Source organism: Nematostella vectensis, chromosome 14, assembly GCF_932526225.1.
Source record: "Nematostella vectensis chromosome 14, jaNemVect1.1, whole genome shotgun sequence".
In the NCBI taxonomy this organism is placed as follows: Eukaryota; Metazoa; Cnidaria; class Anthozoa; order Actiniaria; family Edwardsiidae; genus Nematostella; species Nematostella vectensis.
Genome location: NC_064047.1, coordinates 953,243 through 980,739, shown reverse-complemented (window position 1 = coordinate 980,739; position 27,497 = coordinate 953,243). Strand labels below are relative to the sequence as shown.

The 27,497-nt window shown below is 42.0% G+C and overlaps 1 protein-coding gene and 1 long non-coding RNA gene across 6 annotated transcripts in view; one reads left to right on the top strand and one right to left on the bottom strand.

Annotated features, from left to right (window-relative positions):
• The window catches only part of LOC5512847 (dystrophin), an 89,145-nt gene that overhangs the window by 26,881 nt on the left and 34,767 nt on the right, over window positions 1-27,497 (bottom strand). For 3 of the 5 annotated variants that reach the window (XM_048721355.1, XM_032382310.2, XM_048721356.1), the window contains 22 exons: window positions 26,641-26,814; window positions 21,874-22,023; window positions 21,191-21,357; window positions 20,398-20,542; window positions 19,461-19,670; window positions 18,642-18,713; window positions 17,103-17,241; window positions 16,632-16,765; window positions 15,354-15,533; window positions 14,089-14,196; window positions 13,174-13,354; window positions 12,765-12,979; window positions 11,945-12,113; window positions 9,149-9,360; window positions 8,521-8,676; window positions 8,021-8,191; window positions 7,141-7,316; window positions 5,655-5,805; window positions 4,184-4,387; window positions 3,769-3,894; window positions 2,495-2,777; window positions 965-1,110 (listed from right to left, as the gene is read on the bottom strand). In XM_048721355.1, coding sequence (XP_048577312.1) covers window positions 965-1,110; window positions 2,495-2,777; window positions 3,769-3,894; window positions 4,184-4,387; window positions 5,655-5,805; window positions 7,141-7,316; window positions 8,021-8,191; window positions 8,521-8,676; window positions 9,149-9,360; window positions 11,945-12,113; window positions 12,765-12,979; window positions 13,174-13,354; window positions 14,089-14,196; window positions 15,354-15,533; window positions 16,632-16,765; window positions 17,103-17,241; window positions 18,642-18,713; window positions 19,461-19,670; window positions 20,398-20,542; window positions 21,191-21,357; window positions 21,874-22,023; window positions 26,641-26,814 — 3,669 coding nt within the window. Of the gene's footprint in view, window positions 1-964; window positions 1,111-2,494; window positions 2,778-3,768; window positions 3,895-4,183; window positions 4,388-5,654; window positions 5,806-7,140; window positions 7,317-8,020; window positions 8,192-8,520; window positions 8,677-9,148; window positions 9,361-11,944; window positions 12,114-12,764; window positions 12,980-13,173; window positions 13,355-14,088; window positions 14,197-15,353; window positions 15,534-16,631; window positions 16,766-17,102; window positions 17,242-17,763; window positions 17,809-18,641; window positions 18,714-19,460; window positions 19,671-20,397; window positions 20,543-21,190; window positions 21,358-21,873; window positions 22,024-26,640; window positions 26,815-27,497 lie in introns of all 5 variants that reach the window. The other 2 variants (XM_048721353.1, XM_048721354.1) reach the window with 2 other exon arrangements.
• On the top strand, window positions 25,095-26,307 carry LOC125559756. The gene is made up of 2 exons (XR_007306424.1): window positions 25,095-25,773; window positions 25,961-26,307. It is a non-coding gene; the product is annotated as an uncharacterized LOC125559756 (long non-coding RNA).

Below are 27,497 nucleotides of genomic sequence, written 5' to 3'. Positions count from 1 at the left end.
TCAGCCAATAAGAACAACTTTAAGAAAAAGAAAAAATGGAAAAATAAGAAAAGATAAGAAAAGATAGTGAAAAAAAGAGAGAAAAGAAACAAGAAAATGAAATAAAATATATCAGCCGAAACGTATTCAATTGAATTCAGATTCATTTGAAAATACTGCATTCTCACACTCTCACACTTGTTTGCTAAGATGACAAAATAATGGCTGGCAGACATTCTTTAAAATGTAACCATAATAAAGGAGTCAAATTTACGTGTTTTACGGATACTGGCGCGATAAGGGGTTTTAGGAAGATTCTAGAACAGTCTGAAGAAGCAGTGACTGACGAACGGATTACTTACACGGATGAGTCGCATAGAGGAGAGAAGAAGAGTTCGGATAGTGGCGTCTAGAGCAACGAACTGGTCCGGAGACTGGGGCGAGCAGGAGAGAAGAGAGAGATAAGATACAGATAGAGAGTTTGAATAACCAAATGAAATTGTCTGGAGACTTGGATAAGTAGGAGATAAGAGGGAAAAAGAGAAAAAGGGATAGATAGACATTTGTGGATAACAAAGGTAGTACAGGTAGCGTGAACCAAGGTATTGCGTGACCAAGGTGTTGAGTGACCCAAGGTATGGCGTGAACCAATATACTGCATGACCTAAGGTAAGGCGTAACCCAAAGTATTGCGTGATCAAGGTATTCTGTGACCAAAGGTATGGCGTGAACCAATATATTGCATGACCCAAGGTATTGCGTGACTCATGGTATTGCGTGACCAAGGTGTTGCGTGACTTAAGGTATGACGTGACCCAAGGTATGGCGGTGAGTCACATTTGTCAATCAGCAGCCGATTAGAAGAAACACCTTCACATCCTATCAAAGAGCGGTAGCAGACTTGAGGGGGGTGGGACACGATACAGAAACATCAAGAAAATATTATGGAGACATAAAAAAAGAGACATAAAAATCCAAACTGCACCTTCTGTTTCTCGGCGAGTGCGAACATGTCGTCACTATCTCCCAGGACCACCTTCTCGGCTTTCATCATATCAGACACGTCATCAAGCCATATATGGAGTTCCGACACAGCCTTGTCGAACTTAGGCCACGGGGATGAGCGATCCTCTATGGACGTATGACGTCGTCAGTGATACTTAAAAAAGTGTTATTCTGTAAAATGGGTCAAACCCCGCCTTACCCCACCCCAAAAATCTCCATCTACCAAGATGCAATGTTTGAATGAAAAACAAAAATGTGTCAAAGAACGCTCCGAATTATAACGCATAAAATAAAAGCATAGTCAGTTTTGATACATTCGTAGCCTGCTAGCCGGCTCTCATTCGGGCTTGTTCGCGCGCGAATGAGAGCCGGCTAGCAGGCTTATACCTTAAAGGGGTGGGCTTGTTCGCGCGCGAATGAGAGCCGGCCAGCAGGCTTATACTTTTGAGCGGTGGGCTTGTTCGCGCGCGAATGAGAGCCGGCCAGCAGGCTTATACTTTTAAGGGGTGGGCTTGTTCGCGCGCGAATGAGAGCCGGCTAGCAGGCTTATACCTTAAAGGGGTGGGCTTGTTCGCGCGCGAATGAGAGCCGGCCAGCAGGCTTATACTTTTAACGGGTGGGATTGTTCGCGCGCGAATGAGAGCCGGCTAGCAGGCTTATACTTTTAAGGGGTGGGCTTGTTCGCGCGTGAATGAGAGCCGGCTAGCAGGCTTATACCTTAAAGGGGTGGGCTTGTTCGCGCGCGAATGAGAGCCGGCCAGCAGGCTTATACTTTTAACGGGTGGGATTGTTCGCGCGCGAATGAGAGCCGGCTAGCAGGCTTATACTTTTAAGGGGTGGGCTTGTTCGCGCGCGAATGAGAGCCGGCCAGCAGGCTTATACTTTAAAGGGGTAAACATGTGGGATTACAATGCATGCTCCACACTTTCAAATTTGACGTTGGATTTCTAAATAAATGGCTTTTGACTACATTTTGATATTAGAACGATACAGAGGGCAAAGTATTGCGAGCATAACTCGGCCTAGTCTCCTGCGCAGCCTTACTCCAGAAACGTTCGTGGGGAGGGATTCCAGACGGACACTAAGGACGCCTGCACAGAAGGACAAGTTCGCCACGTATCGCCATTTCAATTCACTATTTTTTGCCGTCTTCATTGCCGTTGTTCTAATACAAACTCGTATTTGATTGTTGGAGGGCATCGAACGTATGCAAATACATTTAACTGTATCCATTCTTTTCGTTCTTGTGCTTAAATTCCAATCCGTTCCGTGGGGAGACTCAAAAAAGCGAAAAGCAGACCCTTTTTTTGTGTTTTTCTCAATCTCCGAGTCGATTTGGGAGAAGTTCTGATAAAAGTTTGCAAAGTAGTTCCCAACCTAGACATGGAATATATTGCGGAAGTCGCATGTTTCACCTAACCGTGACTGGAGATATCACTTTTCACTCGAAAACAAAATTATCAATATCTTAAATTATCAATGTCATGCTATAGCAAAGAAAGCCGCTGACCTTCCGTCCAGCCGTCCACGGCTGCCTCGACCCGGGGTGCCTCGGCCCGGGGTGCCGCAGCAACTTGAACCTGCTCCTTCACTGGGGTCCTCGTTTTGGCGGTGAAGAGCCTGGTAAGGAGTAAGCTTATTCGTGCCCAGTCTTCTGTCAATTGCTTAAACTTGTCCTCGAGTGACCGTGGGATCTGGGTAGACTCGAGCTTGCTCTCCCGTCTGAAGGCACTCATGGCATCGTTTAGGTTGTCACGTGTTCTCTGGCGGTCTTTTAAGGACTCCTGTACAGACTGACAAGAGTAATGTGCTTCAGAAATTGGTTAACTTTTTCTAAAGGATTTTTTCCCAAAAGATACAGGAACAAATACTATTTGCACAGATAGAAAAAAAATATTCAGAAGATGGTTTAATTCATTTTAAAGGCTTTTTTTAGCACAGAATATAAAGGGACATATACATTTTGTACAGACAGACAAAAGTACTATGCTTCAGAAATTAATTTTCTTCATGTAAAGGCCATTTCTTTTGCCTAGGGAATACAGGAACATATTTATTTTAAAACTCTGTTAAGTGTTTGCATTTTCAATTATCCTGCCTTGATATTATTTCAAAATTGCCTGATATATTGATACAACACAATACAAGTATTGCACACATTGCAATCAGGCAGAGGAAGTGAGTAAACTGAGTGGTGGAAAAAGAATTATCTGAGATACGTTCGCTTAGCTAACGCGATCACGATCCAACTTCCTTTTCTTTAACTGCGATCCACCACAGTATTTAAAAAAATATATTTTTTCCTCCGAACACAAACTAGAGAGTTTTTTATGAAGACTAGTTTGGTAACATGCCCATCTGGTCACGTGCGATATGAGAATCACCTCGTTGCTGAGGTAACCTAAATTGATATTTGCCACTGTCTGACCATCGCTGCCCTTCAGTCGGGTCTTGTGCAAGTGTATATTGTTACCATGGTAACCTTACCTTGACGTATTAAACGTTATGGTCGGCGCTGCCCGCCTCCATCAGGCTGGCCTGGGTGTGTATTGCGTGATATTCCACCCGTTACTATAGTAACCTTACCTTGACGTCCACCACCGTCTGATCCGCGCTGCCCGCCTCTATCAGGTTGGCCTGGGTGTGTATTGCGTGATATTCCACCCGTTACTATAGTTACCTTACCTTGACGTCCACCACCGTCTGATCCGCGCTGCCCGCCTCTATCAGGTTGGCCTGGGTGTGTATTGCGTGATATTCCACCCGTTACTATAGTAACCTTACCTTGACGTCCACCACCGTCTGATCCGCGCTGCCCGCCTCTATCAGATTGGCCTGAGTCTCCACCATGTCACGTGTCGTCGACGCCCATAGGGAGAGCTCCTCAAGCTCGTTCATGAACTGGTTCAACTGGAATGAAACCGGATCAATTTACCATCAAAAAAATCTTCGATTTAATCCAAGGGAGTATGAGAAATTGTCCATTCCGCGGGAACGGAAATAACAGGAAGTGTACGACGAGTAGCGCCCATACCCCTACGCCGCGCCGACACGAGGTAGGCATAAGAGCATTCGTCAATAAACGTCCCGGGAATATTTTTAGAAGACGGTTGATCACTTTTCGTGGAAGTAACAAGTGTACTCTAATCTAAGGTTCCTTATCCTCCCCCCCCCCCCCCCAAACCTCCGTCCTTATCACCTTGCTAAGTTTTGAATCCAGTGCGCGTTTGCGCGTCAGCCCGTCCATTCGCAGTATCTCCCAGCGCGCCAGCACCAGATCGAGGCGGGTACGGACCATGTCGTGGTTGGGCTTTGAGAAGACAGTCTTGGTCAGCAGTCTCTCTCCTGTCGCCTTGGTCGTCTTGACCGTGTCATCCTTAGCCTCGATCTCACGCTCAACTTCCTGTGACGAAACCTCAGTTAGTCACACAACGATGAGTCGACGTCATAGTAAAATACTTAAGAGAGAATCAAAAAAACATCTAAAAATCTAAAAATAACACTAAAAATCGTGTACCAGGATGATTTCAATGGTTTAACATAGTTTTAGGTAGCTTTAGATACTGTTTAAAATGATACAGGAAGGCCTAACGAAGATTGAAATTAACAAGTGATCCGGAAAGACAGTGCCTTAAGGAGGAATTTAAAATCTATTTCAACAATAAAGATATATCAATGGAAACACCACACATGGTTATTAACAAGCTATTTCAAGCTATTTCTGAAGACTTTTAAGTTTCCGGGTAAAAGATCTTGTACGCCAATTGATGGACATTGATCGATATTCTTTTTAAATTTATTTATTAGTATGCGTATATGCACGATAAAGATCACTAGCGTTTTGATAGCTTTATTTCAGAACGATATTATTCATTTAAAAAATTATTTAAAAAACATATATTTTTATTCTTTTCTTATTAGACCTTTCTGAAATAAAAAAAACATAATTCTCTCAGTCATATTTTCTCAAATAAGGCATAACCGTGCGAGTGATCCTGTAGAATAATACTTCTGGCAACATTAAAATTCGCACTTTTAAAGATCTTCTGTATCACCAATGATAACAATGCAAAAAAAAAAACATAAAAAATTGTCTAAATCATCTTATTTCAAATTTTCCTGAATTATTTCATCTTAAATCTTTAAAAATAAACGACTTTCAGTGACAGCAAAAAAGATAAGGAATGGACGACAAGAAATGATGAAACTGTTTGTCGATAACAAGTAATGTTACGAAATCTGAATCTAAAAATAGACTACTCTCTTTGTTTCCATAGTTATGTTGATACCCAACAGCCAATAAATAACAATAACAATTAATGTCGCGATAACAAATCTTTCTTCCGGGGACAGTTTTCTCTGCGTGACTCAATTCTAGTCCTTGAGAAGAACCGGCTTACGAGCGGCTTACTAGGGATTTAATTGTCGGGCAGGTCTAAAATTGACATGGACGACCCCCAGGTCTGGTTAATAGCACAAATGATGTGAAACTCACCGTGTGAAAAGAAAACGTAAGGTCCAACGTAATCATAATTCATAATCAATTACTCAAATCAATGTTTTCGTCGCTTAAATGAAAGACTATTAAAATTGAAATGGATCCTAGATTGATTTCAGCACTACAAGGGCTTCCGGTTAGCACACACATGGCTTCCCCCCAGTGCACTCACCTTGACTTTGTCGAGCAGTTCCTCCAGTGCGTCCTCGTCCGCGGCAGACAAGTCTTTCGTCTTCAGCACAGCCTCGGTATCGTCCATCCATTGCAGCAGCTCACCACTCTCTTCCATAAACTCCTGGATCTGCATTTCCTCTTCTTTGAACCTATGAAAAGCGATAAGCATAAAGCTGGCTTTCCAAACCGCAAGCTCTGAGCTGGTTTTCTGAGTGACGAGCACTTTGCTGATTTCAAGTAAGATTGAAACTGTCTTGAGATCTAAAAGAATTGAAAATGGATCCCGAGAAAATGCTCATGCTCTTGCTCGGCATTACAACACTAAGCTGATCTGCCAAGATTATCGAGATCAACACTCAAATGGCTCCAAGATAACATGCACTAACTTGGAATTCCTCACACGAGAAGCACTCACATGGCTTCCCGTATGCAAATCACTGACAAAATTTCCCCAACGGCAACCGAAGAAAACTGGTCAAATAGGATCTCGGCATAAACACTGAAATGGCTTCCCAAGCACTAAAATGGGTTACCAAGCTCTGAGACGGCTTTGCAAGCACTATGATGGGTTCCCAAGCACCGAGATGGGTTCGCGAGCACTGTTGTGGCGAGTCGCATGAGGTTAGGGGTCAATGGTAATCCTCGGGGGAGGGACAGCGTGTTACAATCATATCGAGTTACTTATAAACGATTAGCAGACAATAACACACGTAGATAATTTGCGGTAAAGAGAAGGAAGTATATAATCTCTGTGAATGTCTGTGAAAACACTAAAGAAATAAAAATAAATTAATAAAAAAAAAATGAAAAATAAATACATTGAAAAATAAAAAAATAAACAAACAAACAAATAAATAAATTTCTCATCACGCCAGACTTGCCCCAAATCGCCCTCTTTGATTTTCTCTAATAGGTGCGCGTGATCTAAAGGGTATTTTCCTCAATGATCAGTAAAAATTCGGGCGCGCGACCATGACGTTTACTGTTACGTTGATCTTTCCCGCGCTCCGATTGGATGTTTATAAGACACGCCACCGACCTAAATTTATTTCGGTAAAATTGGCGGGAAGCGAGCTAGAAAAAATAAATTAATAAAAAAAAAATGAAAAATAAATACATTGAAAAATAAAAAAATAAACAAACAAACAAATAAATAAATTTCTCATCACGCCAGACTTGCCCCAAATCGCCCTCTTTGATTTTCTCTAATAGGTGCGCGTGATCTAAAGGGTATTTTCCTCAATGATCAGTAAAAATTCGGGCGCGCGACCATGACGTTTACTGTTACGTTGATCTTTCCCGCGCTCCGATTGGATGTTTATAAGACACGCCACCGACCTAAATTTATTTCGGTAAAATTGGCGGGAAGCGAGCTAGAAAAGTTAGTTGTACAGCAAAAGCCAATTTCTAAAAGGCCGACCAACGGACTTTAAGAAAGTCTATCATCACGACAGTAAGGAGAATTAGTGTTTCTATCGCCATACCGATCTCGCCTGTCGGCCACCTCGCTACACACATCCTTCCATCGCCGGCTGAGGGCGCCAAGCTTGTCACGCAACAGCTTGGCCTCGATAGCGTTTGATTGGCTGATAATCTCCTCTCCCATGGTGTTCACGTTCGTGACTGTCCCCTGGTGGGTCGCGATGCCGTCCTCCATGCTCTACAGGGATAGGAGGGGTTGGGTTTAGAGCAGAAAGATAACAAATGTTTTAGATTTTTGTATAGCGCAATGTATCGCGAGACATAATCAAATGCGCTTCACAGGTGACTTAATTGACTCGTCAGTGTGTAGATATGGACTGCTCTACGAAGTTACCAATCATCAGCGTAAGTGCGTAGTCACAGTAGATTATCAGTGCGTAGTAACACGAGCCAGATTCCCCAGCGGTTCTTATTCGTACCCCAATACAGGTTAATGAAGTGCCGGCCTTATCCGAGAACAAAAAGTATTCAAAGTTCCCAATGTAGGTTTTTACACCTCTCAAAAAAAAAAAAAAAAAAAAAAAACTTGCTTGACGAGACGAAGCCCGTACCACTTAGCTAACGCGCCATTTCCTTTCTTTTTATTTACCAATTCGTTCCCCGCTCCCTCCCCTCTCGCGGCTCCTTCATGCTAGTTGTCCTACACGAGTATAAGCATACCGTCTCCGTTTTTTTTCTGCTTGTAGTTCACTTGAGCTTTCCAGGCTAAAAAGTGAACTAAACATTTACATTTTCATCCATTCCCGAATTCCTTCTCCGTTTCTTTCGACGGTTCGGTCCACTTCACACGGATTTTCACACGAGTGGACAAGCATGACGCCTCCGTTCTCTACGCTAGTGAAAACCCGGCTTCAGGATTTCCACATCACTAAGAAAACTCACCCTCTGTTCGGCCATGGCGGCGTCCACGTTCAGGTCTCCGCTCGGCATCTTGGTATCCGCCAGAACTCTTTCTACGCGATTCAACCATGACGTCAGGTCCTTAAGATCGCAATGGAACGCCCGCCATACGGTTTGCGCCTTCTCCCATCTGACCATGCGCGTCTTGTAGTCCTAAAAATAAACGGTCATCGTTAGAATGCATCCCGCATTTTGCGGGTTACAATGGTCACCTTGAAAGTTTTGAAAAGTAATCCAATAAGAATGTGAGAAACGTGCAATCTGATACGACGCTCACGCTCACGCGCTGCGCGCAATACCGATTCACACAAAGCATTTTAATTCCCATCGGCTAATTCAAGCAACTGATATACTTTCACTAAAACATCGTCAATAAAGTATCAGGCTTTAATCGTATATATTTTTTTCGCAAAAAGACCGTAGTTTTTTTTAGATGTAAACAAAATTAAAGGAGTGGCAGGTCGACACTCTAACTAACGGACCTTGTTGACGGTGTTCCAATCCAAGCGCAATTTACTGGCGGCACGCTTGACAGCGTCGTATTCCTTCTCGCTGCACTTGTCTGGCGTCAGGTTCTCGCTTCGGTTGAAAACGTCAGACGCCTTCGTCTCCAGCTCCTCGAGTTTCTCAGCAATAACCTGTGGGGAGAGAGGTAAGGGTGAGATGCTCCACCTGGGTGGTTAGGGGAGGGGGTCACCTTTATCTCTCACAACGAGCTTCAGACCAAAAACCTGACGGGGGAGGGGACAGGATAGGAGGTCCCGCTGTGATCGGCTGGTGAGAAGGGGGGGAGATAGCGCTTTCACCCGTACAGGGCTGGGGAGGGTTTTTTTTTCGGTGGAACCACTTTGATTAGAACACCGTCAGATATCATAAACTCTCAATGCTGCATTAGTGTTTAGGATTTCCTTTAAAAATAATAATAATAATAATAATAATAATAATAATAATAATAATAATAATAATAATAATAATAATAATAATAATAATAATAATAATAATAATAATAATAATAATAATAATAATAATAATAATAGCATTGAAAAAAAATATTGCTAACAAAGATACTTTAAATACAATGAATGAACCTGTTTAAGAATGACATGATACCTTGAGTTTGTCCTCCTGGCTGGAGAAGTCTTCATAGTCCGCTCCCTGCAGTTCCGAGGACGACAGAAGCTTCTCGATCACACGTACGTCATCGGAAAGGCGGGTTATTTCCTCGACCACTGGCCACACGGTGTCCGCGGGCGCGCCTGTGACAAGGGTCGTCTTCCATCGCACATGCGCAAGGCGGTGCTTTGTCATGATGTCCTCGCCATCTGAGGGGGGTTGGGAGAGGGTTAATTGCTAAGTTATGGAAACAAATGTATTAAAATTAAGTGTGGGGGAGGAATTTGGGTTAGTTGGTAAGTTATGGAAACAAATGTATTACAATAAAGTGTGGGGGAGGAATTAGGGGAACACATTTATAAAACAAATTTATGAAATGTTTATCCAAAGCGTTCTACTCCTGGGAGGGTATTTGTCAATTCGTATAACAAAAACATTCGATTAAGAAAAAAAATCAATGCAAATGATTTCCTAAGCGCAATTGATCAACTTCAATCGCTGGGTTATTCATCCTACAATAACAATAGCTCCATTTTGTTGCAAAAAAAATAATATCTGGATAATGACTTCTAAAAAAGAGAGAGACAATATTTCATTATTCAAAATAAACCAGCACAAATGCATGTCAAAACTCGTGCTGCCTAATATCGCAGTCCATTAGCACCTAAATATTAAAAGTTTTGACATCTTGGAGGGGGTCGATAGGCTATAATTGTTTACATTGTTGTTTTGTGAGGGGATCCTGTAACTATATATTACTTTGAATTCGAAGGTCTAGGTTTCAAACGTCTAACAAGATTGTAGCTTAAAAAACGTTTGCTAAACTGGGTATTTTGCTATTACAAGTACCATATACAGTGTCTTTGTTGACGAAAGTAGTTAGTTTGCATTTAGGAGTTTAAAATCATGCATGAACTGTTGCTCATAGATTGATTTTATACTGCCAAACATTGTCACACTAAACTTCTCTTTTATTCATATCTGCAGAGACTTTTTCCTTTAAATATCGCCATTTTAAACATTTATATACTATTTAAAAACTACGAGCTCGTCATAAATTATACCAAGAGGGTAAATCATGCCGCCTTTTAACACTCCCGCTTAGTCCCAAATCAGCTCAACCCACACGATAAAGAACACTATTCCTAAAAAATGATACCTAGTGATTAAATGTCTTTAAATTTAATAATTGTCCCCAAGTACCGGACTTCAATTTTGGATGGTTACTTATATTTGTTTTACTTGCAAATAGACCTTGGTATTTTCGAAGTAAGTAATAACAAAGGGATGGCTGATCGACGTTCTTTAAGTACATGGGCACTTTCTAGGATGAGGAGGAATAATGCTTAAGCGAAGATAACGTGTACAGACCGTAGGCGAAGTAATGCTCGTATCGTACCACAGGCTGTCGAGAAGAGGTGCGCGACATACTAAGCCACAGTGATTACCTCCACAGCAACGACCCATCATTACCATCAATTAGAGGCAATAACGCGAACAACGACTGGTATTCAATGCTAATCCGTGACACAAAAACGAGTGAATACAAGAAGGCGCTGGTGCTTAAAGCATTCACTTTTGATAGGGGTGCAAAGAATAAATTAAATTGAATATTTAAACGTTATCTTATGGCGCTAAGGAAAAACTGAAGGGAAACATTATAGCAGCCACATTTCTGTAGTTATCTTAAATCCTAAGATTTTATGGGGTGCTTAAGATATATGAGGGATGGACCATCCAAGAGAAAAAAGTTGACCAACTGAATTACCCACTAATAAAGCCAATAGACCAGCAAAAAATCAAACATAGCTGCATCATGTCAGTAAAAAAAAGTGCATCCAAGATTACTACCTATTACACTTAATTTTCGCGACGTTGACATTTTGCGATTTTGAGATGGCGATATTTCTCGACACTTTATTTTCGCGATTTTCCTATTTTTGTTAAAAACAGATCACTTTATTTTCGCGAGTTCGCGATTTTGGGATAATAAAATCAAGCAAAACATGTGGAATTAAAATGTGCTGTAATCATCAAAACTGAAACAATTTGTAACAAGAAGACGCGTGGGCTAAATTTAGTTTCATAAAAATCTATAAAGTCAAACTCAACCCCTTACCGTACTATATGTACATTAGATGACTAAGTAGACAAGGTGTTTTCATAAGGTAGGGGTCGCACTTGGAAAACTTTTCTGACTTTCCTGTTTATTTAACACCTCTGATCTGTCAACGCATCACATTTCTAGTGCGACCCCTTGTTTGAGAAATCGGAAAAAACTTTTCCAATCGGCAAAACATCAAAGACGCCGTCCAGCAGCCTTGGGGCTGGAAATCTTTGAAAAGTTTTGCTCGAAAAATAGAGTTCGCATTTTCTTTGACATGTGCGACCCCAATTTAGAAAAAAAAATTTCCTGTCAAAGATTTCTGAAAATTTTTGCCAGAGAATTCATCAGAATTCTAGAAAAGTTTTCCAAGTGCGACCCCTGCCTAAAGCTTAAACGGCCAATATTTCTTCAAAAGCCTTGTTTGTGTACCTACTTAATTTTAGCGCATCCTAATTTTCGCGACACTTCATTTTCGCAAATTTTTCAAAATCGCAAAATTCGCAAAATTAAAGTGACGCTAAAATAAGGTGTAATAAGGTAGTAGTCCATAGCTGAAATTGAACTACAAATTGTCCACTATTAGAAAGCCCTCCTACCCCCCCCCCCCCCCTACAAATGACTGTTCTGTTGAGGTACTGAGTTTAAGAGACAGAAAGTGAGTGGTTTTAAAGAGAACAAACCCTTACTCTTAGGCACGGTGAATCCCACACACTTGACATCACGTGACTCGCCAGGTCGGTCTCGCCCCACCCACTTGTTACAGTCGAAGCAGTAGACCTTGCCCGTCAGTCTGTCTTCCACGTAGATGCTCTTGACATTCCACGCAGGCTTAGGACCAGAGTTATCATGCCAGATCTGTCAAAGAATAAGGGGAGTTGATTTGACGGTTTCTTGCAGTACCGGGCAACTCCCGAACAGAATCGAGGAAATTTCAAGTAGTACTTATCTATTTCCGAACAGTATCGAGGAAATTCGGAGTCCCTTCCAAACTATATCGTGTAAATTCCGAGAAGTACCGAGCAACTCCCGGATAGTATCGAGTACATTTTCAGTAGCCATCGAGTCACTCTCGAACAATATCGATGAAATTCCAAGAAGTACAGAGTCATTCCCGGACACTATCGAGGAAAACCTGAGTAGGAGTGAATAGAAAACTCTCGGAACCTTTAGATATCGTCCGGGAGTGACTCGGTACTACTCGTGAATTACTTATTCTATTTGTTATTCAGTCCAACCTAGATTCTGGATATTAGGCAAATATTTGGGCTGGTTCTGAAAAAGCAGGTAAGCGCTACGACATGGTGATGATAATTCTAGTTCCTGGCGTTCTGTACGGGAACCCTGTGGTTGGCCGTGAGAAAGAACGGGCTTGAGAGACCCAGCCCAGAGAATACAGCTAGGTGAAAGGTGACGTCGCATCATTAACCACAGGGAGCCCAATCCACCACAGGAAACCCAAAAAGAACTCCAGGAACTAAGCTGGATAATGACTCAGTTTTACATTACCTTTATTTTGCCGAGGTCTCCCACATGGGGCAGATCATTGGCCTGGAAAACATCCAGCTGGTCGCGGCCAAACGGCACGTTGTAGGTCTCTGATTGGCTAAGCTTGATCTCAGGTGAGGTCTTGCCGCGGTCGCCATACAACACGCACGACACATGCGCACGGGTGTCTGCGTCTTTGACGTCATTCGTATGCACCACGATCCGGTATGACGCGACTGAAAGGTATTATGGGACACCATCAAGCTTGAGGTCAGGGGAGTAAAAAATAAAACGTGTTGTACTAGCATCTTGCAACGAGGACGGCGACCGCAAACACACTTAGACATGACTAACACACTCTAAAGTAACATGTGCTTTCTGCCTGACACCTTAGAGCTGCTGTGTTTGGAAGAAGAGTACAGGTTATTACCGTCTCCCGGTGGTTTCTTGTACACCTCGAGCCTGTACAGTATCTCTCGTAGTCTGACCCGCAGACGGCTGATCTCTTGGGGTGACATGATCTCCACGCCCTCTCGCTCCAGCTTGTCAAGCTCACCGCAGATCATGTCGTACTTCGCGCGACGATCTTCTAACTCGCCGGGACGAAGATCCTGTGGGGGAGGGGTAGGGAGTTATCAACGGGTTTATGACATGGAGAGTTTTCGGGGAGCAGGGGTGGCCATAATCAGGCGAGGATCTAAGATCTTAATCGCCGGTACGCAGATCCTGTAGGTGGAGATTTCATCAGCAGGTTTATGGCATGGAAGTGATTAGGGGGACAGGGTGTGGCTATAATTAGTCGACGATCTTCTAGCTCGCCGGGACACAGATCCTGTGTGGGGAGGGCTAGGGAGGGCTGGGGAGTTCATCAACAGATTTATTACATGGAAGAGTTTAGGGGGGTAGGGGGTGGCTATTATCAGGCGAGGATCATCTAGTTTACCGGGACGAAGATCCTGTGGGGGAGGGGTGGGATGGTTATTAACATGTTAATGACATGGAACAGTTCAGGGGAGAAGGGAGGGGGTATCATTAGGGTTTTAAAACACGATAGGCTTTAGGGGAGGTATGGAGTGATTATCTTTCGGTTTGTAATTAAAAAAATATCCTTCCCCTAACCCCCAAAATAAACCAACCTCAGCATCATTATTATTTGTTTCAGCCATAACCTCTTTTTTAAGCTATTACCCCACCTCATCGTCATTACTTTTTTAACCTCCCCCCTCTCTAATTAGCTAATACCCCACCTTGGCTAGTAGATCTGGTAGTTAAGTCGGGCACCTGGGTAAAGTCGGGTACATTATTGTTTTTAACCGTCCCCTTATCTTATTTGCGGTCACCCCACCTTGGCTAGTAGTTCTGGATTGTTGTCTCGCCCACTGTCTTCCAATTTCTTTAGCCAAGCGTTCATGTCATCAATGTTACTCGTGAATTGGTACCAATTTGGCACGACCTACAGGGATTAGCAGCACAATATAGCGAAGTTCACACTAGCAAGACTTTGGATCGACGGGATGTTTAACAAAGTGAAGCGCTGTTCACACTAGTATCCCAATGACATTATGATGCTCCGTTCACACTTACACAGTGAATTTTAATTAACACTAGCAAGACTTTGGATCGACCGGATCTTTAACAAAGTGAAGCTCTGTTTACATAAGCATCACAATGAAAATATGATGCCCCGTTCACTTAGTTCAAGCTTAGTTCACACTAGCAACATAACTTCTTAAGACTTTGGCACGACGTAATGGGATGTATAATAAAGTAATGCTCTGTTTACACTAGCATCACAATGAGCGCAAGACCTTGATAATTTCAAGGGGAGAATGCCTGTTGAATTCTGACAAAATACTACGCATGCCTCTTTTTCTTGTGTTTACACTTTGGTTACATAATTTCGTTGGTAGTCTGCGCCTGCGCCGAATACGGAGGTTGCCCGAGTAATTGTATGGCTAACAAATACTCAAACAGCATGCACATTATCGAGGTCGTGTTAGATTGAAACGAGATGGATAGTCATACACACCATTCACATTATCGAGGTCGTGTTAGATTGAAACGTGAGGGATAGTCATACACACCATTCACATTATCGAGGTCGTGTTAGATTGAAACGTGAGGGATAGTCATACACACCATTCACATTATCGAGGTCGTGTTAGATTGAAACGTGAGGGATAGTCATACACACCATTCACATTATCGAGGTCGTGTTAGATTGAAAAGTGAGTCATACACACCATTCACATTATCGAGGTCGTGTTAGATTGAAAAGTGAGTCATACACACCATTCACATTATCGAGGTCGTGTTAGATTGAAAAGTGAGTCATACACACCATTCACATTATCGAGGTGGTGTTAGATTGAAACGTGAGGAATAGTCATACACACCATTCACATTATCGAGGTCGTGTTAGATTGAAACGTGAGGAATAGTCATACACACCATCCACATTATCGAGGTCGTGTTAGATTGAAAAGTGAGTCATACACACCATTCACATTATCGAGGTCGTGTTAGATTGAAACGTGAGGAATAGTCATACACACCATCCACATTATCGAGGTCGTGTTAGATTGAAAAGTGAGGGATAGTCATACACACCTTAATAGCGCGTTTGTTTTTGTCCACAGCATCGCACGCCTTGAGCCAGCGACCCGACAAATCCAGGAGCGATTGACGTCTGCGCATGCTTTTAGGCGTCTCGCGACCGCTAGATGACTTGCTCTCGTGAAGTATGGACTCCACGCGCGGCTGAAGCTTGTCTAGGCGATCCTCTGCTTGCTGGGGAGGGAAGGGAGAGGGGAAGATAAACAGAGGGGTAGAAGAGGGAGAGGTATTACAGGAATTCGAGTACAGCTACATATGCGACGTAAAATGGATTCTTATAAGTGACTGAAACAAACAGTGGCAAACTTTCAACCTCGCGTCACAGAGAAGAGAAACTAATGCCATAAAAACAAGAGGGGCGTGTCATGATGACAATTTACCACTAAATTTCAGTTGAAAAAAAAAACGTTATTCTAACCACAGTAAACACAAGGTGTCGGGTGAGGATAGACCACGGATTCATTAAAATGAATTGACTTGAATTCTCCAATCTAAATCAACTGTTAGCATATGAGTGCAATAAGGAGAATCAGTAGTTTCAACTTGAACCTAGCGGTGACCTTGTGACTGTTCACGAAATTTTTTAGAGTTCTTGATCTTAAGAAAAGTCTATGGGAAAACTTATTCTCCAAACTCAAGGAACTGGGGGCATATACGAGTCACTAGGGAGAATCAAGAGTTTGAGCTTGGAGGTTGCCTTAATCCTAGGGTAGACCTTATGTCTATGGGAGACTAGCTTAATCTCCCAACTCAAGTGTCTGGAAGCATATGAGCCACTAGGGAAAGAGCTTGGAGGTTGCCTTAATCCTAGGGGTGACCTCGTGGCTGTCTATAAGAGACTGGTTCATTCTCCCAACTCAAGTAACAGGGAGCACACGAATCACTAGGGAGAATCAAGAGTTTGAGCTTGGAGGTTACCTTAATCCTAGGGGTGACCTCGTGGCTGTCTATAAGAGACTGGTTCATTCTCCCAACTCAAGTAACAGGGAGCACACGAATCACTAGGGAGAATCAAGAGTTTGAGCTTGGAGGTTGCCTTAATCCGAGGGGTGACCCCGTGGCTGTCTATAAGAGACTGGTTCATTCTCCCAACTCAAGTAACAGGGAGCACACGAATCACTAGGGAGAATCAAGAGTTTGAGCTTGGAGGTTGCCTTAATCCGAGGGGTGACCCCGTGGCTGTCTATAAGAGACTGGTTCATTCTCCCAACTCAAGTAACAGGGAGCACACGAATCACTAGGGAGAATCAAGAGTTTGAGCTTGGAGGTTACCTTAATCCGAGGGGTGACCTCGTGGCTGTCCACACCCTCTTTGCGGGGGTTCTCGATCTCGCGGAGCAGTCTCTCTAAGTCCTCAATCTCGGCGAAGATGGCGTTGAGTCGATCGTCCACGTCATCCTCAGGATCTAGTGTCAAAAGGATTGAAGTAAAGTCGGGTAGGGGGATCTGGCGTCCAATGGTCGGCTACATGAGTATGGTCGAATACATGGGTACGATAGGGTACGGTCTCCGCTAACAGACCCTTTGTGTTCTGATGGATACCTTTTGAAATCCTGCATTGCTTACCATTACCAAACACTATTTTGATGTGAGCAGAGTTATCATGGAAGGCATTGAAAATGTGTTGTAAGCTTAGTTTTGAAAAAAAAACGCATAGCAAATAAATTACAAAATGTATAACAATCAAACATCTCGTGAACGAAACATCACCCATTTTCTGGTGTAAAAACGTGATTGACATACCAAAAGAGTACGTTCTGCGCGTTGTAAGCGTTTCCTCCAGCATCGGGACTCCTGTCTCTGAGATCACGTGCTCTGAGGTGGTGAGAACTTCCTCTGTCACTCCCCCCTGTTTTACGACCTTCCGCTCCCTAACAGTAACCTGTTAACAGTACAGACATACTAGAAGTAAGCCTCGGTAAGTCGACCACTATACGACTCAACGAGTAAACCCTGCTTTACGACTTTCCGCTCCCTAATAGTAACCTGAAAACAGTACAGAGTAACCTGAAAACAGTACAGACATACTAGAAGAAAACAACAATAAGTCAGTCACTCATGAAGCATTCAACCCTACTTTACGGCCTTTCTCTTTGACGGTATGTTGTTAGTAGTGAAGGCATGTTAGAAGGGCACCTCAATTAAATAAACACAACACGACACCCCTGCACTGCTCCCTTCTATTTATTTACAGTCTCATTATTAGTATAACTATTACTATCAATATCATTATCCGTATCACTATCCCAGTATATAACTATTATTATTATTACTATTACTGTTATTATTGTTATTATTATTGTTGTTGTTGTTGTTATTGTTATTGTTGTTATTATTAACTACCACACACTTTTCTTTGGTTAGATAAAGTACAGACATGTGACAAGAAACACAGTACACCGACCTTTTCGTTACACCACTTTACGATACTCGGCCTTTTCTCGGCTTGCTGTGAATGGTACATTATGAAGGAGACATTAGACATTAGCAGAAACCTCATAAGGGAATTAAAACGCGAACCCTTCTTACAACCTACGAACAACTCGCAAACACATAGAAAAAAAAATTAATAGAAAAAAAAGCGCTGAAAAGGAAATTTAACTAACAAACGTCTTGAGGTTCCATACTTGGTTGTCAGACGAGCGGATCTGGGAACTTAATGTTTTTAGGCAGGAAAAAAAGGCGGGGAAAAAACTTGCATACGCGCGACATTATCTGTAGCGAAAACGAATTGATGATTTCGAAGGCAAGCGCATCTCGTTCTCCTTTGCGTTACACGTTTCAAGTCTCTTATACACATGTTTCTGACATTAGACGTTAGATATTAGATAAGAACATTGGTAATGACAACACGTTCAACTACGCACATAACATATCAAAGAGAAAGGCTTCAAATCGGGGCCCTGTCTAGTGAAATGATATGAGGGGCTTCGCCTGTAAGCAGTGAGAGTGAATGATTGATTGATTGATTGACATTTATTTTTCTGCATTTATTGACGGATTTATTCACTTTATACATTATGCACTACAAAATATACTACTGTGTTATACTACTGTATTTCAATCCTATCATTGAAGACAACATCAACAACAGTGTTTATACACCTTTAAAAACAGTTTAATAACTATATTATTAAAAACTGTTTAAACTTTTAAAGACCTTGCTCCTGTGCTTTTTTCGGGATCCCTGTGCGCTACAGATGGGCTCACCAGCCACAGGATACCCAAACGCGTGGAACAAGGCTTTGTTTTTACCTCAGACGTTCTTTTGGTGATTCGTACCTTTGATACGTAGGGACCATGCGATTCGTATGTGTACATGCGAGTGTCAACAGGCTTTGATGACCAAGCTTTCTGGGTTAAATAAAAGTGACGTATTGATGACGTCAAATTAAGTCACATGGTTTCGTATTATCATTAGTGGCTTGTCAAACGGGTTAAAATATAAATATTATTTAATTTAATTTTATCAACAGTTGAGATTCTACCAAAGTGAGCATGAACCTCTAACGTTCTTATTTTTAATCTTTTATACTTTTATGTACTGTTTTGAGTTATTGTTAAATATGGGCTCTTATAGGTTCATATGTTTATTGGTGAGATGTGGTGAATTAAAAAAAAAGTGTCCCCACGAGATTACATAAATGTTAGTGATGAAAGGTAAACGGTTCTCTGCCAGCCGCCATTTTGTCACCTTAGGAGACATCCATTTCCATCGGTTGTTTTGGGACAGAATTCCCGATATTTTCGATGGATTTTAGTAAAAGGAAGTAAATAAACTTTGTTTTTATCGGGTTATATCCCTCACATAATTTTTCTCCCAATGTAGAATATACAGGTAACAAAGGCGTGGTTGACAAGGGATCTGTCAGTTTCATCTGTTTGACGGTGAAGTGGTGTGAATTAGGAAAGGGGCTTTAGCTAAAAAAAAGAACCCCCAGATTGCATGATGTAAGTTAGAGAAAGTTAACGTCTCGGTCAGTCACCATATTTGTCATCCTAACGCAAAATACCAAGAGATTTGAGGTCTTTTTACATTATTTGTCTGTCAATGTGAGGTGAAAACAATAACAAGGGGCTCAGTGTGGCTCTTTAAAGTACCTCTGTTTCTACAGCCGCCCCCTTTCCCTGCTTGACGTGCTCGAGCTCCTCCTCTAGGTCGTCCATCTTGCCCGTCAACTCGTCCCATCTGCGGTCAAGCAGCCTTCTGTAGGGCTCCATTATTGGCCGGCCGTGACACACGAACTCGTTCGTCTTCTGTTGAACGATCTGGAACTGCGACTCGTGTTTGTCTACGTCCTCTTGTAGCAACTGCATAAAAGAAATAATTGACATTAAAATTCTCCCTAGTATGACTTCATTTCTCCATATAGCGTAGAAAGAAATTAGATAAAACGGGCGGAAAACATGAAATTTTAGGCATCTTGTGTGTCAGTGTGACAGACAATATATAACAGGCTTTGCGTTATCTGCCACTCGCCCTGTTGCGTGACAGATCGCGACTTCATATTTTGTAACCTCTAATGAGCCTCAGCCTGTCGTGTTGCTTGACAGACCGTGACGTCAATTGCGTTTTCTAAATGCTTTGTCGAGTCTGGTCTGGGCGTGACATTGCATTACCTGTATCATTACGTGAACTTCGACCGCCCTCGACATTTATCGTTGTGTGACATAACGTAACGTGAATCACGTTATCTGGATTCTCTCATGAGCCTCGTCGGGTCTGGACATGTGTCGCTGTATGACATATCGTGACGTGACATTGCGTTACCTGGATTCTCTCATGAGCCTCGTCGGGTCTGGACATGTGTCGCTGTATGACATATCGTGACGTGACATTGCGTTACCTGGATTCTCTCATGAGCCTCGTCGGGTCTGGACATGTGTCGCTGTATGACATATCGTGACGTGACATTGTGTTACCTGGATTCTCTCATGAGCCTCGTCGGTTCTGGACATGTGTCGCTGTGTGACATATCGTGGCGTGACATTGCGTTACCGCCGTCGTGTGACATACCATGACATGATATTGCGTTACCTGGATTCTCTCACGAGCCTCGTCGGGTCTGGACATGTCTACGGCGTCCGCCTCTTTATTCATCTTGTCTAACCAGCTGTTTAGCTGGTCAACCAGCTTCTCGAAATCTTTCAACTGTGTCTTGTATTTCGGGAGAAGAGTCAACCTTGGGAGAGAGAGAGATAAAATTCAGTCTTGGGTAAGTTAAAAATAAAGAGCCCTATTTGAATACTTCAGAAATCATTCTCAACAATTAGTCTGAACATGAAATTCAAAAATCGCGGTGAACATACAACAGAAGCGCACTAAACGCGTAAGGCGTTTAGAAATAAAATTTGATTGACGGAAGCCACAAAAGGCGGATTAGATGTTTGAAATCATTACCGTGCTGATGACGATGATAAGGGAGCTTAAACAACGAAGAAAAACTAATTCCATTCTTATCGATTAATTCTAGTTTCGATAAAATTTCGATTTGTGTACCTAAGTATATGATTATCCGCGCATGTACTGTTTTCAGCGCATGTACCTATGTTTCCCGCGAGTGCATCCCCAGTGTTTTCTCGAGCTTATATATATACAGTGCTTTTTGCGCGTGAACGGTCGATATTTCCCGAAGGTGAACCTGCTTTCCGCGCATGTACCTGCATTTTCCGCACTTGTACCTGTGCTTTCCGCGCGTGTAACTTCAGTGTTTTCAGCGCGTGGATATGCTTTCCGCGCATGTACCCGTGTTTTCCGCACGTATACCTGTTTTCCGCGCGTGTATCTGCAGTATTACCCGTGCTTGGACATGCGTTTTCCGCGCGCGTACCTGTGTTCTAGCAATGAGCTCAGCTCCTCCCACGTGTTGTTGATGCGCGTCAGACGATCCTCGAGAGACTCAAGCTGCCCGGTCTCACTAAGATCCACCAGCTCTCGACCGAGTTCCGTCAGTCGCTGCACCTCGCTCAGCCGAGACGTGACCTCTTTTATGATGCTCTGCACGATTGAACACAAGGAGATCAGTAAAGGCGAGTTTATCAGGTCGATTGTCAAGGCCGACATCGAAAATCGGTTGCTAAGCGCCTTCACTATAATATCGAGGGAGATGGTGTCGATATTCGACAGTGTATAAAACCTTCATTGTTGAACTCTACGTCTTCGTCGATGTTGTCAGGAAAGCCCGCGTCGATATTCGACATTTGACCCCGATCTTTTACTATAGTGTAAAACCTACATTGTTCCACTTGATGTCGCTGTCGATGTCATCAGGGAAGCCAGCGTCGATATTCGGCACTTGACACCGACATTTTACTATAGAGTAAAACCTACCTTGTTCCACTTGATTTCGTTGTCGATGTCGTCAGGGAAGCCAGCGTCGATACTCGACATTCGACACCGACATTTTACTATAGAGTAAAATCTACCTTGTTCACTTGATGTCGATGTCGTCAGGGAAGCCAGCGTCGATATTCGACATTCGACAACTACATTTTACTATAGAGTAAAACCTACCTTGTTCCACTTGATGTCGTTGTCGATGTCGTCAGGGAAGCCCACGTCGGCCCGTCGCTTGGCCTCAGTCTTAGTTTCCTCAAGCCACGTCTCAAGTTTGGTCATGTCATTCTCGAGCCGTTCAGAAAGCTTCAGGGCCTCGGTGAAATTCTTTAAAAAAAAGAGCATTGAAGACCTATTTTCGCCTAGTCTAAATAGGCTACAATGCTGGACAAAACTAGTTGTCGCGTCCTTCAAAAAAGGCGGATTTCTCGATATCTATCGTAAGTTAACTAGCTTTCTTCCCAAAACAATGTCATTGAAACCCCCCTTCCTCCCTTTCAATGTTGGATGTAACCGTGCTTAATTTCTGAGAAAGACAGCCCGAATTGAACAACATTGTACTGGGGGAAGGGGGGAGTGCCGCAGGAGTAGGTAACATTGAAACCCCTTATGTAGTGAAAAATCAAAAAAGGCGACAACAGTTTTGTCCAGCATTGTAGCCACCAATTCACTTTGAAACACGTCTCAAAAACACCCTCATTTCCTTTATCCTTTAGCTACTCTAGTCTCCTTATCTGACACTTTCAGGGCCGCGGTGAAGTTCAAGCAACAGCAAAAAGTGTTGCAGATCTCATAGCTTACTAGTATGCAGCAGATAGATTTAGTAATCTTAGAATGTTCGCCTAAAGCAAGACTATTCATGACGCACGAAGCGTTTTTTTTTTCAAGAAAACAACCCTTCTCAAACGAGCAAAAATCCCAAAACATAGAATTAAATAAGTCTTTACACTCTATTTGGAATCATAAGCCGTAAATCTACCCAGATGATCACTCTATACAAATGGATGGGATCATAAAAAAGACCCGTGACTACTGCAAAAGAAAAGCGTCATAATATGTAATCATTTTTCACTCCTTGCCCTGTCTACGCGAATAAACTAAACTATGGGTAAACAAAACCATTTTGTATTAACAGTCTATAATGATAAGTTCAGGGTGATTTCTTTATTTTTTTTATTAGCATTTCTTTTTTGCTTTCATTTTGTTTTAATCAAAGGGCATCATGCAAGCTAGAGGAAAGATATCTTCCTACATGCCCTGACTGATCATCATATATAAATGAAAAAGTAATGCAAAACAATATTTCGTTTGCGTCGAAAGCGACCACTCTCTCGCGGGAAAAAGTCTTTCTATGCGTTTGTTACTGCAATATATCTTGTTTAGAATACGTGAGATAACCAAACCCTGTTATCAACTAAAAGGTTTTACCGTGTTTCTCGCTTCTATTGATGCTCGGCGAGTTTTCGAATGCTCCATGCAGTAGAAGAGAGCCATGGTTTAGGTGTTTCACTTGGTCAAGTTCTAGAGATTTCCTCTCCCTTACACCAAACCACAAATACTTATACGAATAAGGTAAACACAGAGAAAAAGAAAAGTGTAAAACACTAAAAAGCTATAAGAGGTCTCTTCCTCCTCAAAGAAAATACCTAAATATACTTTTGAAATAAAGCAATCGCATAGATATGCAGAGATATGAGATATGCACATAAATAGAAGACACTTAGCAGCAAAAAGATGTTACTCTTTTATCAAGAAACACATGCTACTTGAATAAGGCAACCGTAAAGTAGACGATAAACAAATCAATGAACGTAAACAGAGGTCACATATTCGTCAGAGAAGCTACAAAAAAGTTATTCTGCTATCAGAAAACAAAATTCAGCACTTGTGCGAATAGAGAAATCGCAGTGGACAATTAAAACAAGACCAAAATCATAAGCCACAGCCTGGCAAAAGGAAAAGGAAAGAAGAGCAGCTATGAAGTTTATCCTTATTTTTGACAAACAAATAATAACACTAATGCGAGAAAGGAAAAGTATACGGTAACATGAAAATAAACAGACTAATTCACTTATCCAACCGCAAACAAAAAGCGCAGAAGAGCAGCTTTGAAGAAAACACTGCCTTTTTCTCGGGTGAACCACCGACACTTGAGCGAAAAGGCAATCGGAAATGGAAACGATAAAATAGAGCAATAAACTTAAATACCGATAAAAACGATTTTATCATACACAGAACAAACAGATAGCGTAAAATTCACAACGAAAATTAGAATATGTCAGAATGGGTTCGCTTGTTGCCATTTTGGCGGGAAATCGTGGTAATTAGGAATTAAAGGAAAATGAAAAACAACTTCGTAATTAGCCGCTAATTATCATTATTATTATTATTAAAATTTGACCAATAGAAATTTGTACACAGAGGAAGTGAGATTTTTGCATTCAAGAAAGCGAAAAGGTCTTAGTTTAATTGGTTGTAGCGCGTTTTGCTTTGATCATAGATAAGCGTGGAATTAAACGGTCATCGAAAATTCACAGTGTTATCTGAGTATAGTAGCGGCACTTGAAGGTCAAATTTGCCAGAGATCTAACAGAAATCGGAAAATTCCAGAATATTTTTTTCGTAGAAATATTTCGGTATTAAAGTATCATAAAAATATAATCAAAGAATGCAGTTTTTGTTAATTTTTTTTTTCAATTAGATAGTTTTGTATTCTACTCCCGTGATTGGCTAATAAAGCATGATTGACACAAAGAAACTCGTAAGGCCGCTGGCCGGTTGTGAGGTTGTTTGTTCTCTATAGTTATTGTTTATCGGGATAAATTAAGTACAGTACACAAATGCAAAAAAACGTGAAATACAAATAAAATAAGCATTGTGATATTACATCAGCTGTTAAAAACAAACATTTCATATTAAAGTCTATTCATAGCACCGATAATAAGTTGTAAATACGTAAAAAAAGATTTCTTTTAACAGGCAGAATGCCGGTATGTAAAAAAGTAAATAATAAGATTCTTTCGAGAGAAAGAGATTAAAATAGAACATCTATTATAACGGTATATAAATTTGCATTTAATTGCATTTTTTGCGTTTAAATAACAAAGTATTCATAATACGAGAATACACAAGCTATTCTTTTTACTTTTCCCTAGAAATTCGAAACTCGTTGACAGCCTATGTCACGTTTCAAATTCTCAGTTATACCTGTTAGTAATATGACGTGAAAATCTGAATAAAATCACGAGGAAAAACGCTCTTTTACTGCCGGTGTATATCCAACTGCAAAACAGTGAGAATGGCATTAAAATTGAATTACTGAGTGAGTGCGTTTACCGAAGTTGGCAGAAAGGTGTACAGTTAATGTCATCAAACCGACGTCCACGATTCGAAGTAGACCGTCCTCAAGCGAACTCGCAAGCGATTTTAGGTTTTAGTGAATGAGGCAGCATAGATGGTAGGAGCTCTAATTGGAGAATGTGATCCTCAATCAAAACAACCCAGTTTAATGGAATAAATTATAACGGGGTAAAACAGATGCGCTGGCTTATCGAAACATCAGACGTAAAAAGCCACAGTTGCTTGGTAAGATCGACAAAACATAGCGCACGGCTTTGCTGACGTTCAAGAAAAAACGCTTAAAATACAAGCATAAAATAACGTCTTAAAAAAGAGTCTCTCGAGGGTGGAATTCAAGCGGTACCTAACGATACCAAAGTGTGGATATTCAAGGGCAAGTGTTGATTTAGAGGGGTTGTTATAATGATTAAAAATAACCTGTTCTGTTGATCCTTTTCTGTTCCATTCCTTAAGGTAAAGGAAATGTGTTGACACAAGCGGATGTGGATTTTCAGCGGTCATGGTTTGGTGCGAAGATGTCTAGGTGGGAATGCTCTCAAACCTTTCGGTTACCGTGCCCACAGGGAAGCGACAAAAACAAAGATAACCTTTCGAGACATGTCATTTTTCAAGGGAGTGTTCACAGCCAAGGCGCTGTAGACAATGTGACCATTTTTATCGAGGGGGAAGCAATATAAAAACATATCCTGAGAAGATCCCTACTGCGATATTATCAAGGTATTGAAATAAAAAGAGGGATTGATATAAATAACGCCACTTGATATGTAAAATGCAAAGGTTTCGTTATGATAGAAGCGGATTTGACAGTGCTGACCAGACAATGAAGATGGTATTAAAATATCGAATGAAGTGGTTAGATATGATATAGTTAAATGGTAAAATATCCTGTTTTTTTTTTTCAAAGAGAGCCCCCGATTGCCAAAGGACATGTCTAATGTCGAAGGATTATTGATTACCGTAAGTGTTCCGGAAGACGATTGTCGGTTGATTGCGTATGCCCGAGCGATTCCGAAGAAGCGCCGAAAGCTTAGAACCAATGGACGCGAGCAAATGCCATAAAACCGGCAAAGGGTGTCTTAAAGTGGTATTAGAATAGAATTAAACAAATGATCAATAACAATAACACTTGTAAGGTTGTTATCATGAAAAACAATCTGATTAAGCATTATATGACACACTAAAAAAAATAATATTTTTCTGCTATCTGATCTTCCAAATGTTCTTAGAATATTATTAAACTTTGGCGAAATCTACGTATGGACGTTCTTAAAAAAGTTCTTATAAAAAAAACTAATCATTCGGCCATCACCCATCCAGACCTACTCATTCGGCAATCATCCATCCCGACCATCACCCATCCCGACAATCCTTAACTTTCTACTCCAGCTCAACATGTTCATGCTCGACTTCAACTACTCCCCCACCCCAAAGGGCTACCACCCCTCCCCCCTTTCCAAACCTACCTCTACCTTCTTCTGGACTTTATTCTCCAGCTCAACGTGCTCAGGCCCAAATCCCCCCCTCCCCCCCATGAGTCTACATATCTCCCCCACCCCCCAACCCACACCACGTTGCCAAACGTACCTCCACCTTCTTCTGGACTTTCTTTTCGAGCTCCACGTGTTCATGTTCAACCTCCTCGACTCTTCTTTCCACTCCGCTCTTCTTTTCTTCTGGGCTCTTCTCGATTATCTGTTGCCCGATCTTCTTCACCTGCTCGACGTCCTTCTTGATGTTCGCAAGCTCCGCGCGGTACGACTGTGAGGCAGAAAGAGAAACCCATTATTAGAAGTAATGTTGACACACTTTTGGTCACGGCACGACATTGTCACATCACGCTTGAGGTCACGGCACGACTTAGTCACTTGGTCACACTTATGGTAACGACACGCTAGTGGTCATGGCACGACACATTTATGGTCACGACACGTTCATGGTAACAACACGCTAATGGTCACGGCACAATACGCTCGTGGTCACGCTACTACAAGGCCACGGCACACTCATGGTCATAGCACGACGCGTTTACGATATGCTTTCAGTTACGGCACGAAATGGTCACGACACGCTCATGGTCACGGTACTATATGGTCACGACACGCTCATGGTCATAGCACGACGCGTTTACGATCTGCTCTCAGTCACGGCACGAAATGGTCGAGACACGCTCATGGTCACGGTACTATATGGTCACGACACGCTCATGGTCACGGTACAAAATGGTCACGACACGCTCATGGTCACGGTACTATATGGTAACGACACACTCATGGTCACGGTACTAAATGGTTACGACACGTTCGTGGTCATAGCAGGACCCGTTTACGACACGTTGACAGTCGCAGCACGGAACCACACGGCCGTGGTCACGGTATGACACGGTCACGGTCATTCATCATGTCTTGCAATGCAAATAAACGAGCGCGGTATACTAGAGGGGA